Below are 15795 nucleotides of genomic sequence, written 5' to 3'. Positions count from 1 at the left end.
TCGAGAGACGGCCGGCCGCTGGCGTGCGGGGGTGGAGAGACGGCTGTCGAGGCTGGTGTGCGGAGGTCGAGAGACGGTCGACCGCTGGTGTGTGGAGGTCGAGAGACGGCCAACCGCTGGTGCGCGGAGGGTCAAGAGACGGCCGGTCGCTGGTGTGCGGTCGAGAGACTGTCGACCGCTGGTGTGCGGAGGTCGAGAGACGGCCGACCGCTGGTGCGCGGAGGTCGAGAGACGGCGGCCGACCGCTGGTGCGCGGAGGTCGAGAGACGGCCGATCGCTGGTGCGCGGAGGTCGAGAGACGGCCGACTGCTGGTGTGCGGAGGTCGAGAGGCGGCCTTCAAGGCTGGTGCGCCTGCTTCTCTGCCGGTTGTTGGTGTGTGGGTGTGGGTGTGGCGTGTTTGCTTTTGGGTCCGGTCGCCCAATCGGTTACGTGCTGACGCTGGCTGCATCTGTCTTGCCCGGGGAATCATTCAGCCAATTAGGGGTCTTTTCCGGCTGTCGAAACCTTCGTGAGGGAATATCGGGTCTCCAGCCCGCCTGGTCTTTCCACAGCTGCAGTGTGAGACGACCGGTGAGGTTCATTGCAGTTGAGCTGCTACCACGGCGTCGGTCCTGTCCGTAGTCTGCTCGCTGTCGTGCCGGGCGTCGGCAGCGTCCGGCGGCAGTACCGTTGGCGGGTAGGTGGCCGGTCACCTCGCTGGACCCGTGTTTCGAGACCATCAGCCCGTTGGCGGATCGGTGACCGGCCACCTCGCCGGGCCCGTGTGTCGAGGCCATCAGCCCGCTGGCGGGTGGGTGGCCCGCCTCCTCGCTGGGTCCGTGTGTCGAGGCCATCAGCGTGTCGTCGACCGGTGAGGCCGCCGGGCACCGCCCGCCGCCCGCCGCCCACGGGGCTGGCACGGGCGGCTGCCCGGCTGCGGCGCCGGCCACCGGCACCGGCCGCGCACTGCATCACGGTGAAGGCTGCTCTCAGCCGGTGGCCCACCGCCGTCGCGCGACTGTCGGTCGTGTCGCATGCAGCTGTGAGAGCTGCCGTATCTCCCGCTGCTGCGACACGGGTGTGCGGGAAGAGCGCCGCGCCGCGCCGCGCGGCCGCCGCTGCCGGCCCTGGTCGCCGCGGGAAGGCGCTCTCCAGGTGCGTGCGCCTGGTGACGGGCGTGTACGGCTGTAGGCTAGCCGATATGTTTGAAAAGCGCTGCACCGGCCGTCGCCATAGCTCCGTCTCGCCCGCACGGCGTGGTCGATTGCGGAGCTAGCGCGTTGCACTCGGCAGATGAGTGACTCAACTACTAGAGCATTGGCTCATCCCCCCCCCCCCCGCTTTCGAGCGAGCGGCGCTGGTTAGCGGAGCAGGCCCATAGCGGGTCTGGTCAGGGACGCACCGCTCCCAGCCAGGCTCCGGGGATGGGGAGACGCGCCAGAACAGATGGCCGCCGCGCGCAGTATGAAGCCGTGCATGTACCGAACCGTGCTTTGCATACGGGCCGACCCACGACATTACCATGGAAAACGCTGTTGCCGTATTTGCGTAATGGAGGCTGGGCGATGAAAGATGACGCGTGGTGCGAGGCGGCGCTGGCGCTCGTCTGCCGCGGAGAGCGGCGCGATGGCGAGCCCGGCCTTCGGCGGCGCCCAGCCGGCCGCAGGTGGCCGGCCGCTCCCGGTCCGGCCGAAAGCAACGGATCGGCTGGGAATCTGAATAGAGATGACGCGATTGGAGGGGCGTTGTGGCGCGGCGCGCCGAACCGCCGCCCTAGAAAGGCGGCGCACGCGCGCGGCGGCGACGGCACACCTGCGGCGAGCCGGACGTGTTTGTCGGCACGTTTTACCCGTTCGGTCAACACCGGCGACGGCAGAGACGGCGCGCGGTCGGCCTGCGCGCGCGGCGCCGCACGGGGGCGGCCCCCGTGCGGCCCGAGCCGTCTTTGTTCGCGGCCGCAGACGGCCCGGCGGGCGGGTCGGCTGGAGGCGCGGGATGAGGGCGCCGAAAAAACCACAGGGCTGGGAAACGTGGCGGGGTCTGATAGACGCGCAGGGCTGGAGGTGAGCGCTGAATGGGCTGGTGATGTACGAGCGGTAACTGGGTCGAAGTACCCGCATGAAGCTGTGAAACCGAACGCCAACACGCGCCGGCCGCAGCCTTGAATGAGAAGTGGATCGCGAGGTGCGTGGTGAATTCAGCCGCGCGTCGAGACCCCCACCTGTGCCGAGCGGGGGAAGCCGCTGCGTCCGCTCTGGAGACGGAGCGGTTTCGTACGTCTGCAAGCGTTCCGGAAACGTCGCGGCCTTCAGGGGCGCGAGCTCGGACCGTGGGCAGCCTATCTGTATTTGCCAAGTGGCAGCTGTGGACTTGGTGTCGCGACCGGTTGCAGCGGGGAGGGGCTGCCAATGCCGCTCAAGGCCGCGCTACTGGCGGCGCAGTCTGCCGGTCGGCGGTCCCAGACCGGCGGCCGATCGGCAGCGCCGGTTACCGCTGTCGCCGACCGCGACCAATGGCAAGAGCGCATCAACACGCGTGTGACGGTCGGCGCGGGCTGAAGCCGGAGCTGGCGTCGCAGCGTCAAACCCGTCCGCCCCCGCGCGCGCGCCGACTGCGTGTGGGCCGTGTTTGGACAGCAGGGCGGAGCGGGCCGGACGGCGGCGTGGCGCATGATGGCTTCCGGCTGCCCCCGGCGCCTGCCGGCCGACTGATGCGGGTCAGCGCTGGCCGGCGCGCGCGGGCGGGCCTCGTTAGCCGTGATTGGAGACCGCCCGCGCCGCGGTTCGGGCAGCCGTATCCATCACGGCGCGGCCAGCTCGCACTGATGGCACCGGCCGGCGGCGGCGCGCCCTGCTCGGCGGCGCCGCGGAGAGGGGTGGCTTCTGACCCGGCACGCGTACGTGCCGCCCCGCCGCACGCCGGCCTTATAAGGCGGACGACCGGCAGACCGCGGACGGCAGATCGCGGAGATAGCCGCCGTGTGGAAATGGGCTGCGCGCCGCCGCACGACAAGGGGAGGCCGCTGAGTCGCGAAACCCCGACCGAGCGCCGGAGCGCCCCGCCGAGCCCGGCCGGCGGTGTCGGGCGGGTCGGCCGGCCGCGCCGCTCGGCGGGGGCCCGCGCCGGGTCGCCGCGCGCCGCCCACGGTCGACCCTGGACGCCGGGTCGGCGGCGGCCGCGCGGCCGGCCGCAGTCGCGCCGCCGAGCGCCCCGCAGCCGGCTGGAGCACGCCGCCGATCGGAGCCAGGTGCGGCCGGGCGGCGCTCTGTCAGTGGCGTCCGCGCGCTGCCGGCGGACGCACGGCGTCCAGTGGTGACGGTGCGGGACGGCGGCGAGCGGGCGAGTGCGATGCTGGCGCGTGAGGCGGCCGGGCGGGACGCGTTCCTGCTCACCCGCGCTCGCTGGGAGGCGGCCGGAGGACGGCAGGAGCCGGCCGCCGGCGGTGGAGCGGGCCCGTCGGCGGACAGGTGGTCGCCGTCGAGAGACGCTGAGTATGGAACTAGGAAGAGTTCGTGGCGATCCGCCCGCTCCGTCGACCGATCGCTGCATTCTCCGGAGCGAGCCGACGCTACGCTCGACGCGGTGGGCTCGGTCGGGAAAAGGGTATTGCTTCCGTCGGAGGGCAGGGATCGGCGAAAGAAGCGCGTGACCAAGAGCCCGTCCCTGGAGTCTAGACCCGCTCCGAGCGATGTCGCCTCGCCCTGGCGGCGGCAGCATGAGGAGAGCGGCGGGGATGACTGCGCCGGCAGCAGCCGTGACGCCCTGAGCCTGCGGTCCGGCTGGGGCGGCTCGCTGCCTCGGCGGCGCTCGCAGCGGCCGACTGCCGACGTCGGCGAGCCGTCGGACGCACCGCGCCTCATCTCGGGCCGGCTGGCGCGCCAGAGCGAGACCTGCGTCTTCTCCAGCCCGGACCTGACGCGGCCCGACCAGGCCGGCACGCCGCGTCGCGACTTGTTCGCGCCGGTGGGGGGCCGCGCCTCGCCGCGCGTCAGCCGCCGCGACCTGGACGAGATCTTGGAGCGCGCGGCGCGCCGGCGTGCGTCGCGACAGGCGGCCGGCGCCGCGCCGCCGGCCGTCTCTGCGCGGTCGCTGTTCGCCGGCGAGTGGCGCGGTCGCGCCGGCCGCTCTTCGGCCGCCGACGCGTCGGATCGTTCGTCGGAGGGCGGCGGGGAGATGGACGGCGGCGGCGCGAGCACGCCGCTGCTGCGACGGGACAGCGCCGGCTCGGACCTGTCGAGCGCGGCGGCGAGCCTCAGCAGCGGCCGCTCGGGCAGCTCCGGACCGCCCGAGAGAGAGGTGACTGTCGGCAGGACTGGCACGCTCTCCTCGCGGTTCCGAGAACGCGAGGCCGCCGCTGCGGAGCGCGGCGGCGTGCCTGAGCCGGCGGCGCGGACGCCCGGGCCGCGGCCGCCGGACGGCACCAGTCCACCGGCAGAGGGCGGAGATGTAGCGGGAAGGATGGAACCGAAGACTCCCGACGCAATAAAACAGGCGCCCGACACAACCAGCGACCGCCGCGTGGAAGAACCAGACGCTGGGGTGGAAGCGCCCGATGATAGCGAGGGCTTTGGTTTGAGGGGCGCGTCGGGGGCAGAAGTGAAGGGACGCTTATCGGATCTGGAGGAAAGTGCGCACGACTTAAGCTGGACGCCGCGCCAGGAGCCGACCTCGGGCTTGGAGCTTAGTCACGCCGAAGCACGGGACAGTACCGAGAACTTGGACAACACGCGGCGGCGTGCGGGCTTAGCTCGTCCCCGCCCATTCGCCCTGAGTCCGCCAGCGGACACGGCGGCTGGAGTTTGCGCCGACCCGGAGCGCAGCGGGCCCCCGCCGGCCGCCGTCGGCCGGCCGCCCCTGCCGCGAGACGCGCTGTCTCCGCTGACGTCGTCGCCGGCCGGCCGCGGCGCCACAACAGCGCCGGACGAATGCGGCTGGCTCCGCCGCGCCGGCGCCGCCCCATTGTCCGGCGGCGAGCCGGGCGTCGCCGGCGTCAGCAGAGCGGCGGCCGACAATGGCCGCTCGCCGGTGACTCCAAACAGACCGCGTTCGGCCGTGCGTCGGACGGCCTCCAGCAAGGGCCGCTCGCCGGACCGGCTGGCGGCCGGGCTGCCCTGGCGCTCGCGCTCGCGCAGCCCGGTCAAGGGTCGCATCACGACGCTGCGACTGGTGCCGCGGCGCGTGTCGCAGTCGCCGGACCCAGCAGCTGGCCGCGCCGCCGTCACCGTCGCCGTCGCTGCGTCTCACGCCGCCACCGCCGGTGACGACGATCACGATAAGCGGACGCCGGCCCATGCGAGCGGCGGGACCGAGTGTCCGGCGGGTGAGGCGGCCGGGGAACACCGCCAGCGGCTGGACGAAGAGGTGGCGGGCCTGGGTGGACCGGCCGACGCACCGCCACCGCCAGCGCGGCCGCCCAGACGTCGGAAGTCACGCGCTGGGGGGTCGGACCCGCCCGCCCCGCAGAAGGACCGCCTGGACGAGAACCGCAACCAGGTGTGGGCGGCGGTACCGCGGCCGGAGCCGGGCCCGGGCCCTGATAACACCGCTGCCCCGGCCGAGCAGGAGGGGCCGGCCTGGATGTCTGACGAGGGCTCGCTGGCCTCGCTGGAGCTCGAGTTCGAGCTGGACGCGGCTTTACTTGACAGGTGAGCAGGGTTGCGCCGCCACCCAGGTGGGCCTGACCGGCCTCACAGCCGCGCGGTCCACGTCTTGTTCACATCCGCCCGGTCTCCGTCTGCACCCTTCACGGCCAGTCAAAACACACAAGACATTGGTGAGGCTCGTCACGATTGTTTAACGGGGTCCTGGTGTTTGAGACGGGGTCTGCGGGGGCTCTGCAGCGGCGGCCGAGCCCGCCCACCCGCCGCGCGTGTTTTGGGCGGCGCGGCGACGGAGGACGCTCTCGCACGACCCGCCGCCCCTGCCGCCGCGGCGACCTTGACGCCCGCGCCAGTTTTCACCGGCGGCGCGCGCGGACTCCGTGCAGGCCGGCGCTCCGGGCAGCTCATCTGCATAGGGCGGCCGCGGCGCGTCCGGCCGTGGCGCGGCACCTATGCGGCTACCGGGCGTGTGTCGCGCGCCGGGAGCGCGGCAGACCGGCGCGGTGTCTGCCTTGGCTCTCTCTCTCTTCGGTCGAAGGGATGGGCGCGGAGGCAGCGGTGCGGTCTGGGCGTGTTGAAGGGGCAGCGCGGCCGGTTCCACGCTGCGTATGACGAGGCTGGCGACAGGGAAGGGCCAAGCGCGGTGCTCTTGGCAGTGCTGAGCCTCAATGGGTGACGCAGCTCGCCGCGCCAAACATGGCTAATCCGGCGATCCGCGGCCAACATTCCGAGGCCTTGTGACGGCGCAGCTTCTCAGTGGCGTGACCGGGCCGACGGGCTCTCCGCGAACAGGCTCGCGTGCCAGGCCTCGGAAACTCCTCAGTATCGTTTTTCCTCGCTGCACCCACCAGCCGGTCCTCATTCATTAGGTGGAAGATTCTCCCCATCTCCGCCAGCCAGTCCGTTTCATGTTGACGCCGTTATCAAAGAAAACATGCCACAGGGTTTTCACGTTCCAAGCCCATCAGATGTGACGAGCCGAGAAGAATGATAGATACGTTATCGTGACCAGGATGTGGTGCGGATAATCAGTCATAAGGAATGCGACTTAACAGTCCGGATACTCGTGTCGTGCCTGTTACACACACGTCTTCAGTTCGGCGACACCTGGTCTTTCCGCACGCGTGTGCGGGTGCCGCTGCCGCCCGGCCGGCTGACCGGGCCGACACCTGTTGGCGTGTGTCCGACCGCAGCTGGCCTGCAGCCGGCACGGTCGTGAGCGCCTGTTAGCAGCCGCGGCGCTGACGTGAGCCCGCGCCGACCGACGGCCGGGCGGCGTCGGTCGAGCCGCTGCGCCGCGTCCCGGCTCGCGCGGCCCGCCCCGCCGTGGCGGTCGCGTGCCGGCCGATCTCGTGACGAACAGTGGTAACAGCTGCGGCCGGCCGTCGGCCCGGCTCCGCTCTGTGGGCGCCGCCGCTCAGCGAGCCGCGGCCGGACTGCCGGCGGCCTCCGCCGCGTGTCGCCACCGGCGCCGCGCCGCGCCGCTGCCGCCGCTCACACGGCGTCGCTCACACGCGTGCCGCCGCCATGCGCGGCCTCCAGCTGATGCAGAGTCTGCTGGCGCGGTCGCGCGGCGCCGACAAGCCGGCCAGGTGACGTGCTGCGCCCCGGCACGACGCTGGAGGAACGGCTCCTGCGGCCGGGGGACGGCAGCGGCCGCGCGCCCCGATCGTGTTACAACGGCGCAGGCTGGACCGTGCTGTAGTGTGGTGGGGACGCCGAGAGCGAGCCGTGTTGCGTGTCCGTAGTGCGCGCATGTAGACACTCCACCGACATCTGGACGGATCCGACTCAGTTGTATCTTCAGGGGGCATCTCCTGCACGTCGTGCCGCGCTCTGCTGTGCTGTGCTGTGCTGTGCTGTGCTGTACCGCACGGTGCTGTGCGCGCGTCGGTTGCGCCGTGTATCCAGGCCTGACCAGGCGGCGGCGGCGGCGGTCGGCTCTCTCCGGGCGGCGAGAACGGCCGGCCCGGCGGCACCGCTCCCCGTCCGCTCCGCCGGCGTCGCCTGCCTGCCGCAGGGCTGCCTGGCGCGCGGTGCCGCCGGGGCGGCGCCCTCTGTCGTCGCGTGATGGCTCGTGCAACCCCGCGAGCTGGCTCTCCGCTCTGGCGATCCGTGTCACGGCCGGAGCTGGCGTGGGAGTGGCCGCCCCCTCAGTCTCCGCCGGGCAGCGGTGCAGTTCGCCAGCGGCCCCCCGGGTCCATCTGCTGATCGCCGCGAGCGCAGGCGAGGCTGCACGGTGTCCGTCCGCACGGCGCGTCCGTCGTGCTCTCCGCTGCCGGCCGTGCGGCGGCGGTCCGGCCGAGCAGTCCGGGTGCGGTCGGCACGGCCGGCAGGCGCCGTGTAGCGGTGCCGGTCCCTCAGTCCATCACCGAGCCGCCGCAGCCGGCCGCACCCGCGCGCGCGCGCGCGCCGGACTCCCTTCGGGCGCTCGCCGCAATGGGCGCAGTGGTACCCGCCGCCTGGTGAGTCACCGTCGCAGGCCGTTCGCGCGCCCCGCCGTCTCATCGTCGAGGCGCCGCCGGCTGCCGGACAGAGAGCGCGCCGCTGGTCGGGGGGCGACCGGCCGGGCGACTCGTGGCGTTTGAACGGGCGCGTCGGCGGCGGCGCAGGCGCGCGTGCGGGCCGCCGCCGGCGGCGGCGATTGATCGGCGCCGCGGCTGGGCGCGACTCGGTGCCGCGCTCGGGTCAGCGCTGCGTCTCATGCCGGCCGCCGTGGCCCGCATGTCCTGGTCAGTGGGCGGCCCGCGCTGGCGTCCGCGCCACGCCTGCGAGTGAGAGTGAGGAGTGGAGCGCGGCGCCGCTGTGGCTCGCGACGCGTTGGCGCAGGTGGCGGCGATGACGGCGGTGTTTTGTGCCGCACGTGTGGCCGCGGCCCGACGCGGGGTGGAGACGCGGAGCAGTGTTTCGGGCGGGGCAGCGGGCGGCGAGCCCGCACCGTCCAGAGCGGTGTTCCACATTGGCAAAGGACCCATCTGAGTTGCTACCTATGATGTCGCAAGTGCCCCTGCGTCCTCCCTGCTCCCGCTGTGCCGGATAGCGCCGGGTGTTTACCGGCGCTGCTGAGCCGCGTCCGGGCAGCTGGCGAGGGTTGGCGCGGCTCCGGGCAGTCTGTAGCCTCCTGGCCCGGTCCGGCCCGGCTGGGCTCGGTCGCAGGTGTCCGGGGCGGGGCCTGCTCGCCCCGGCTCGTCTCGGCCCGCTCTGGCCGCCAGCTGCCACCGGAAGCGGGCCATAAACACCTCCGTCGTTGGTCGAACCGCGCGGTGGCGTCCACACCGGCCCGGGCGCCGCGCTCTGCCGACCTCGTGTCCGTTCACCGTCGGTCGGGTCTGGTTGTCACAGCAGCAGTCGTGGCCGTTTAATCGGCCGCCCGCGCGGCGACCGACGGCGAACGTGCCGGGCCGTCGCCGCAGACCGGGGCGCGACTGGGTTACGGTTGCGGCGGGGACTGTCGACACGTCTGAGGAATGCGAGCGGCCGGCTATATTTGGAGTGTGCGTGGCGCAGTGCCGGTCTGGCCCGCGCCCCGGCCGGATGTCGACCCGGTGGCTGTGTCGGTCCCCCGGCCCGGCCGGGAGCGCGGGCGGCTCGCTCGGCACCCCCGCCCGACGCGTGTGCCGGCGCCAGCTGCGGCGTCGGCCGACGGCGACAGTCGGTCCGACCGCGCCGCCCCGGCCGGAGCGCCCCGCCCCGCGCCGCGCCGCGCCGCGCCCGGCGGCATGACGCTGTCTTCGTTGCGCGCTGATGACGAGTTCGTCTACGTCCGCTGGCGGTGAGAGAGCGCGCGGCGACGGCCGGCCCAGAGCGGCCGCCGGCCATCGATCCCCGCCGGCGGTCGATAGTGCGCTGGCGCCGCAGCCGCAGCCGCAAGCGCAGCCCGCGCGGTGCTGCCGAGTGAGTGGCCGTTATGGCCCGACCGTCGCCGCCGTGGCCCAGCCACCCTGACGGTCACTGGCCCCGCGCACGGCCGCCCGCTCCGGTGGCCGCCCTCCGGTGACGTCACAGCGCTGCGTGACACTGCATCCCCGCTGCTGAGTGCGCACCTCAAGACTGAGCGGTGTTGGCTTCCGGTCGGTGGCTGTGCGGTGTTTCCCGTCTCTGCTGCGAGCTGGTGCTGGTCTAGCGGTGCGTGTCCAGCGCTGGGCCGCTGGTCAAGCGCGGCCACCGTCGCCGGCGGGTCAGGCTCCGCGGCGGCCGGCGGCGGCCTTTTGTCCGCGCGAGCGCGCCGGTGACCACCATGTTCGGGGCCGGTTACCGCGCGTTGTCCGACGAACATGGCCGGATGACAGGCGGCGGCGCGGCTGCTCGCCGTAGATGGTGACGCGCGGGTCCGCGCCCCTTCCGGGGCTTGCCGTCCGCCGTGTCGTGACCCGGCCTGTCTGGCCGTCGGAGGCTCCGGCGGCCGGTGCGGCTCCCTGTCTGCTCGCCCTCGCGGCTTCAGTTCGGAGCACGCCAACTCGTAAACGACGCTTTACACCGGCCGCCGCCGCAGCCTCGCAGCCGTCGTAGTATAGTGCTTTGTCGTTGGCTCAAAAGATCTCATCTGTCTGCCTTTTCTCCCCTGCCCCCCCCCCCCCCCCCATCATGGTTGTCGGTGTCGTCTCCGCGGCGGCACTGAATCCCGATAGTGGAACACACAATCCCGGTTGTGACGCACACAATCTTGGCAGTGTTGCACACAATCCCGGTAGTGGCGCACGCAATCCCGGCTGTATTGCACACAATCCCGGCTGTGTTATGTACAATCCCGGTAGTGGTCCACACAATCCCGGCAGTGGTGCACACTTGATGCTCCCGTTGGGGTGCCATGTCGGATGTGTTGGCAGCCGCCTCGGCGCGTTGCTGCGCGCCCTCGCTCTCGTCTGCCGTGCCACTCGTGTTCAGACTCAATCAGCGCGTCGGCCTCCACACGTCCGTTCGATTAGAGTCGGAGATGGCCGCCGGCCTGCGTGACTGGCGTCGTTAGGGCTCGTGTCCATTTCCGCGCCTTCGGCCGGGCCACGGCGCAGGCCGTGCGGCGTGCGCGCCGGGCGCCGGGAGTCAGAGTCTACCAGCTGCCAGCCACTGAGGACGGCCAGCACTTCAGTGGAGGGACTGTCCCCGGCGTGTCCCCGCCGCGGCAGCCGCGGCAGCCTCGGCTGCTGGTGCCACCGTTCCGAGTACGTGACGTAAAACATTGCAGAAGGCCGTCGCGTCACCGGTCTGCTGGGCGCCGGTGTGACGTCAGCGAGTGGCGAGACCCCGTTTCCCAGTGGCTGTGGCGCTCCCTCCCCACGGACGGAAGCCCAGCTGTGGACCGGCTGCGGTCCACAGCCGGGGCACACCGGCTTGCGGAGACGCGGACGGGTCTGTAACGAGGGCGCAGCGGCCGGCTGCCGCCAGGGCGACCCCCACACTGGACCGGTGGCCTCGATCGGAGCTGGCGCCGCCAGGCCGGGCCTCGGTGGCGCGTGGCGCGATGGACTGCCGACGGAGTTGTCCCTGGTGCAGTCCGTGGCGCGCTGGGCTGCTGTCAGAGTTGCCCCTGGTGCAGTCCGTCACGCGCTGGGCTGCCGTCGAGAGCTGCCCCTGGTGCAGTCCGTGGCGCGCTGGGCTGCCGTCAGAGTTGACCCTGGTGCAGTCCGTGGCGCGCTGGGCTGCCGTCAGAGTTGACCCTGGTGCAGTCCGTGGCGCGCTGGTCTGCCGTCAGAGTTGCCCCTGGTGCAGTCCGTCACGCGCTGGGCTGCCGTCGAGAGCTGCCCCTGGTGCAGTCCGTGGCGCGCTGGGCTGCCGTCAGAGTTGACCCTGGTGCAGTCCGTGGCGCGCTGGGCTGCCGTCAGAGTTGACCCTGGTGCAGTCCGTGGCGCGCTGGGCTGCCGTCAGAGTTGCCCCTGGTGCAGTCCGTCACGCGCTGGGCTGCCGTCGAGAGTTGACCCTGGTGCAGTCCGTGGCGCGCTGGGCTGCCGTCAGAGTTGACCCTGGTGCAGTCCGTGGCGCGCTGGGCTGCCGTCAGAGTTGCCCCTGGTGCAGTCCGCCACGCGCTGGGCTGCCGTCGAGAGCTGCCCCTGGTGCAGTCCGTGGCGCGCTGGGCTGCCGTCGAGAGCTGCCCCTGGTGCAGTCCGTGGCACGCCGGGCTGCCGTCAGAGTTGACCCCGGTGCAGTCCGTGGCGCGCTGGGCTGCCGTCAGAGTTGACCCTGGTGCAGTCCGTGGCGCGCTGGGCTGCCGTCAGAGTTGACCCCGGTGCAGTCCGTGGCGCGCTGGGCTGCCGTCAGAGTTGACCCCGGTGCAGTCCGTGGCGCGCTGGGCTGCCGTCAGAGTTGACCCCGGTGCAGTCCGTGGCGCGCTGGGCTGCCGTCAGAGTTGACCCCGGTGCAGTCCGTGGCGCGCTGGGCTGCCGTCAGAGTTGACCCCGGTGCAGTCCGACGGCGCCGAGGCGGGCAGTCCGGCCGATCGATAGCAGTGGCCGCTGGCCAACAAAGGCGCTGGCTGTGCTGCCGTGCCGGCCAGGCGGGCGCATCGATATCGCCCGCGATCGTTTTGCTGTGGCTTTGAGAACGTCCACCAGCCCTGCGTGCTGCGCTGCACGGAGTTTAGAGGAGACTTGGTGCTGTTTTTCAAGTCACGATGTAGCTGATCTGTGGTGGGCGGCGCGATCTGTCGTGGGCGTCAGATGCCACAGATGTCGGCTGTCTGGATGGCGGCGCGGTCTGTATGAATTGATGGCGGCGCCCACGCGTTCGTCCCTGTTGCATATGGTCGTCAAGGAGGCGCCACGCGTTAGATCCAGTAAATGCCGTGCGCTGGTGGCGGGAGCGGGACTTGTCGTCTGACACTGACCAGCTGGCTGACGGGCCGGCACGGCTCCCCTGACGCTCTGTTCCCCACCGGCAGCACCCAGCAGGAGGAGCCGCCGCCGGCGGTGCCGCGCCAGCTGTCCACCGTCAAGGCCGACCTGATCGCCTTCTCTCCAGCCAAGGAGGCGGCCGAGCCGACCCCGGACGCCGCACAGCCCGCGGAGCCCGAGCCCGAGCCCGCTCCGGAGACGGCGCTGGCCACGACGGCCGCCGACAACAACCACGTGTCAGCGGCCGATGGGCAGGCGCTCAAGAAGCAGGAGTTCTACTACCGCGCAGAGGTGCGGTCGGGAGAGGGCGGGGTCATACAGGGTCACGGTCAACTGTCAAGTTACAGCGCTGACGCCAAGGCATTCCTTTCGGTTGGGACGGACGTCAAAACCCTACCTGTGGACGCGTAGGTCCACGTCATTTCATTCACTGATCCGGGAGTATTAACGTCACGCGGTTATGCTAATGAAAGGTCTTAGGACCTGCTTGGCTGACCGAAATGTCAGCCAGTTGAAGAGGGAAAGTCTCACGGCTGGCGACATCTCCACCGTTCTATGTGTCTAACGGTCTGCCTCGCGAAATTGCAGTTAGCCAGTAACTGGGCCGATAGTTAAACTTTACCCGGCTGTGTTCCTCACACATGACACGAACGGCTTGCGTGGCTTTTCGATCGTCGAGGTGCCGGTGGTCCCCGTTCCGCCGTGGAACATCCCACCCTCGCTGTGGCCTCGTCACCCTGCTAGCCGCTGACGCTGACCGCTCGCTATCTTCCAGCTTCTCAAGCGCGAGAAGGAGCTGGCGACAATGCGGGAGGCGTTGGCGAAGCCGAAGCAGCGGGATGCGGAACACAAGCAGCAGCAGTTGAAACTCTCCAGGGTATGTGCCAGCGGCGAAGGCTGATGAAGGCTGGCCAGTATGGGGATCGCATCACCTGACTTATTGGGCACCGGTCGAGTTAGGCGGACGTTCCGAGTTTGTTCGGGTGGGGGGGGGGGGGGGGGGCACACGATGACAGTGATGGGTTTCGCGATATGAAATGTCAAGATCGATCCCGGCTGTTATGGACGCAAAATGACCACAGTAGTCGGCGCGCCCTAAAACTCCAATCAACAACAAGATCGATCCCCACATAGGAAGAACGTGCCAATGTGCGTCGCTGTGGAAATCACGTTTTCGACCGTTTCTTGCCCAATAATTCTCCCATTTTGTGGTACTCCCTGAAACAGATCCACGTGTGCCGGTTCTCCCGTGTGCTTTCTCCGACCGCTGCTCCGTCGCCGGGTAGTGTCGTTCAGTTCCGCCGGTGGTGGCGGCGGCGGCGCCCGTCCCATAGCCAAGCAGGCGCCGGACGTCACAGGTCTATCCTCTCTCGCTCCCCAGCCCCGACCCCTCATCCCACCCGGTCAAGTGCTGCCGTGTATCGGGCGGCGACGGCTTGGCGCCATCGCCGCCGGTCTCGGTGTACCTCGGCTGGTGCCGGTCCGTCAGACGGTGTCAGTGTACCTCGGCTGGTGCCGGTCCGTCAGACGGTGTCATTGTACCTCAGCTGGTGCCGGTCCGTCAGATAGTGTCATTGTGCCTTGACTGGTGTCGGTCCGTCAGATAGTGTCAGTGTGCCTTGACTGGTGTCGGTCTGTCAGACGGTGTCAGTGTACCTCGGCTGGTGCCGGTCCGTCAGACGGCGTCACTGTGCCTCGGCCTGGTGCCGGTCCGTCCGCCGCCACAGCCGTGACGGTCCGTCAAACGCATCACCGTGTCTTGGCCTGGTGCCGGTCCGTCAGACGGTGTCAGCGTACCTCGACTGGTGCCGGTCCGTCAGACGGTGTCAATGTACCTCGGCCTGGTGCCGGTCCGTCAGACGGTGTCAGCGTACCTCGACTGGTGCCGGTCCGTCAGACGGTGTCAGTGTACCTCGGCCTGGTGCCGGTCCGTCAGACGGTGTCAGCGTACCTCGACTGGTGCCGGTCCGTCAGACGGTGTCAGCCGTGACGGTCCGTGTGCCGTAGCGTGACGCGTGAAGTCGTGCTTTACCTGGCACTGCCTCTGCGCTCACGATGGGCGCTGGTGGGCCTGTTTTTGTCGGCTGGCTGAGTGTCGCTGGTTTTGCCGCGCCAGTTGTGAGGGGAGGCTGAGGTCGTGCAAGAACTGGCTCATCCGACGGCGGACCGTTCACGCTGTTAGCCGCGTAATCAGTCGGCACGCTTCTTTGTCGTTGGGCTGCGATTGTGCGGCAGGCTTTCTGGGTCGGCTGGCGTGGTTGCGACCTTCACCGGCGTCTCCTGGTGCGTGTGCTATCCCATTAGTCGGTCACGTATGTCTCTGGCTGACAACCGTGTCCTCGAGAATTGTGTGCTCCTCCCGAGAAGGTAAGGTGTGGATGGAGCTGTGAACACCGGACAATCCGGCTCCGCCCACTGGGGTTGTGTATGCTGCCGCCAGATGGCAGTCGGTTGAAGGCCGCATGCTGCCATTAGTCAGTTTGATACAGGAAGCTGGAAATTAACCATTTTTAATCAAATTGCGTTTTATCACGTGGGCAGGAAACGGCTAATTCACATATCAGTGCTATTCACGGATGGCCTGAGGTTGTAAAGCGGAATAAATGTTGAGCTGTGTTTGGCCCAAATGATCGAACGGTGCGCTTAAAAGAAACACTGCACATTCTGACTTCGTCGCACGTCAAAGGGTTACCCTAGACATTCCTTTCCGTCCAGGTGAAACATCCCAGTAGAGTGCTGCGTGCGTTACCAAACACCAATCCTGCGCTGGCTGTACCCGATCATCAGTACCCCGTTGTAAGCGCCGTGTACCCTGTAGTACCCTGTTGTACGCGCCGCCGTGTTGGGCCGCCGGACGGCATGACGGGAACGCGGCGGCCGCCAGTATGCTACAGTTCCTCGCGTGGCCGCCAGGTGGTGGAGCTGCACACCAAGGCGCTAGCGCGGCTGGCGATCGAGAAGGAGCAGACGGACGCGGCCGTGCGCGCCGTCAGCGCCGAGCGTGACGAGGCCCGTCAGGAGGTGGCCAACGTCGAGTCAATGTTCGCCGACTTGCACCGGTGGGTGGCCGGCCCGGCAGACCTCGCCGCCCGGCTCGCTGGCGGCCTCTGCTCTCTGCTCAATGTGTCGTATGACCAACGTAGTCGGTGTGCCCTAAAGCCCAAATCATCATCTCTGCTCCTTGTCACCGCTGCCGCTGGCCGGATTGCCGCTTGTTGTCAGCCGTTTAGTTCACATCGCCGAGAGCCGCTATGGGGCTTCTCGCACGTGCCATGCTTGGAAACGTACGCCTTCCTCGCGGAGTGTCCCACGGCGGCTCCCCGCTGATTTAGAAAGCAGATGCTGTTTAGGGTTGCGATTCCGTTTCTCACCATTGTACACGCAATGAGCA

At 69.6% G+C, this 15795-nt stretch overlaps 1 protein-coding gene across 1 annotated transcript in view; it reads left to right on the top strand.

Annotated features, from left to right (window-relative positions):
- The window catches only part of LOC119090098 (proteoglycan 4), a 41616-nt gene that overhangs the window by 24605 nt on the left and 1216 nt on the right, over positions 1–15795 (top strand). The window contains exons 10-12 of the mRNA XM_037212892.1: positions 12452–12695; positions 13180–13281; positions 15318–15463. Of these exons, the coding sequence (XP_037068787.1) occupies positions 12452–12695; positions 13180–13281; positions 15318–15463 (492 nt within the window). The remainder of the gene's footprint in view (positions 1–12451; positions 12696–13179; positions 13282–15317; positions 15464–15795) is intronic.

This window comes from Pollicipes pollicipes, unplaced genomic scaffold (assembly GCF_011947565.3).
Source record: "Pollicipes pollicipes isolate AB1234 unplaced genomic scaffold, Ppol_2.1 Scaffold_3087;HRSCAF=3621_pilon_pilon_pilon, whole genome shotgun sequence".
Lineage (NCBI taxonomy): Eukaryota > Metazoa > Arthropoda > Thecostraca > Pollicipedomorpha > Pollicipedidae > Pollicipes > Pollicipes pollicipes.
Note: the sequence above shows the minus strand (reverse complement) of the source record. Positions and strands in the feature narration are given on the sequence as shown.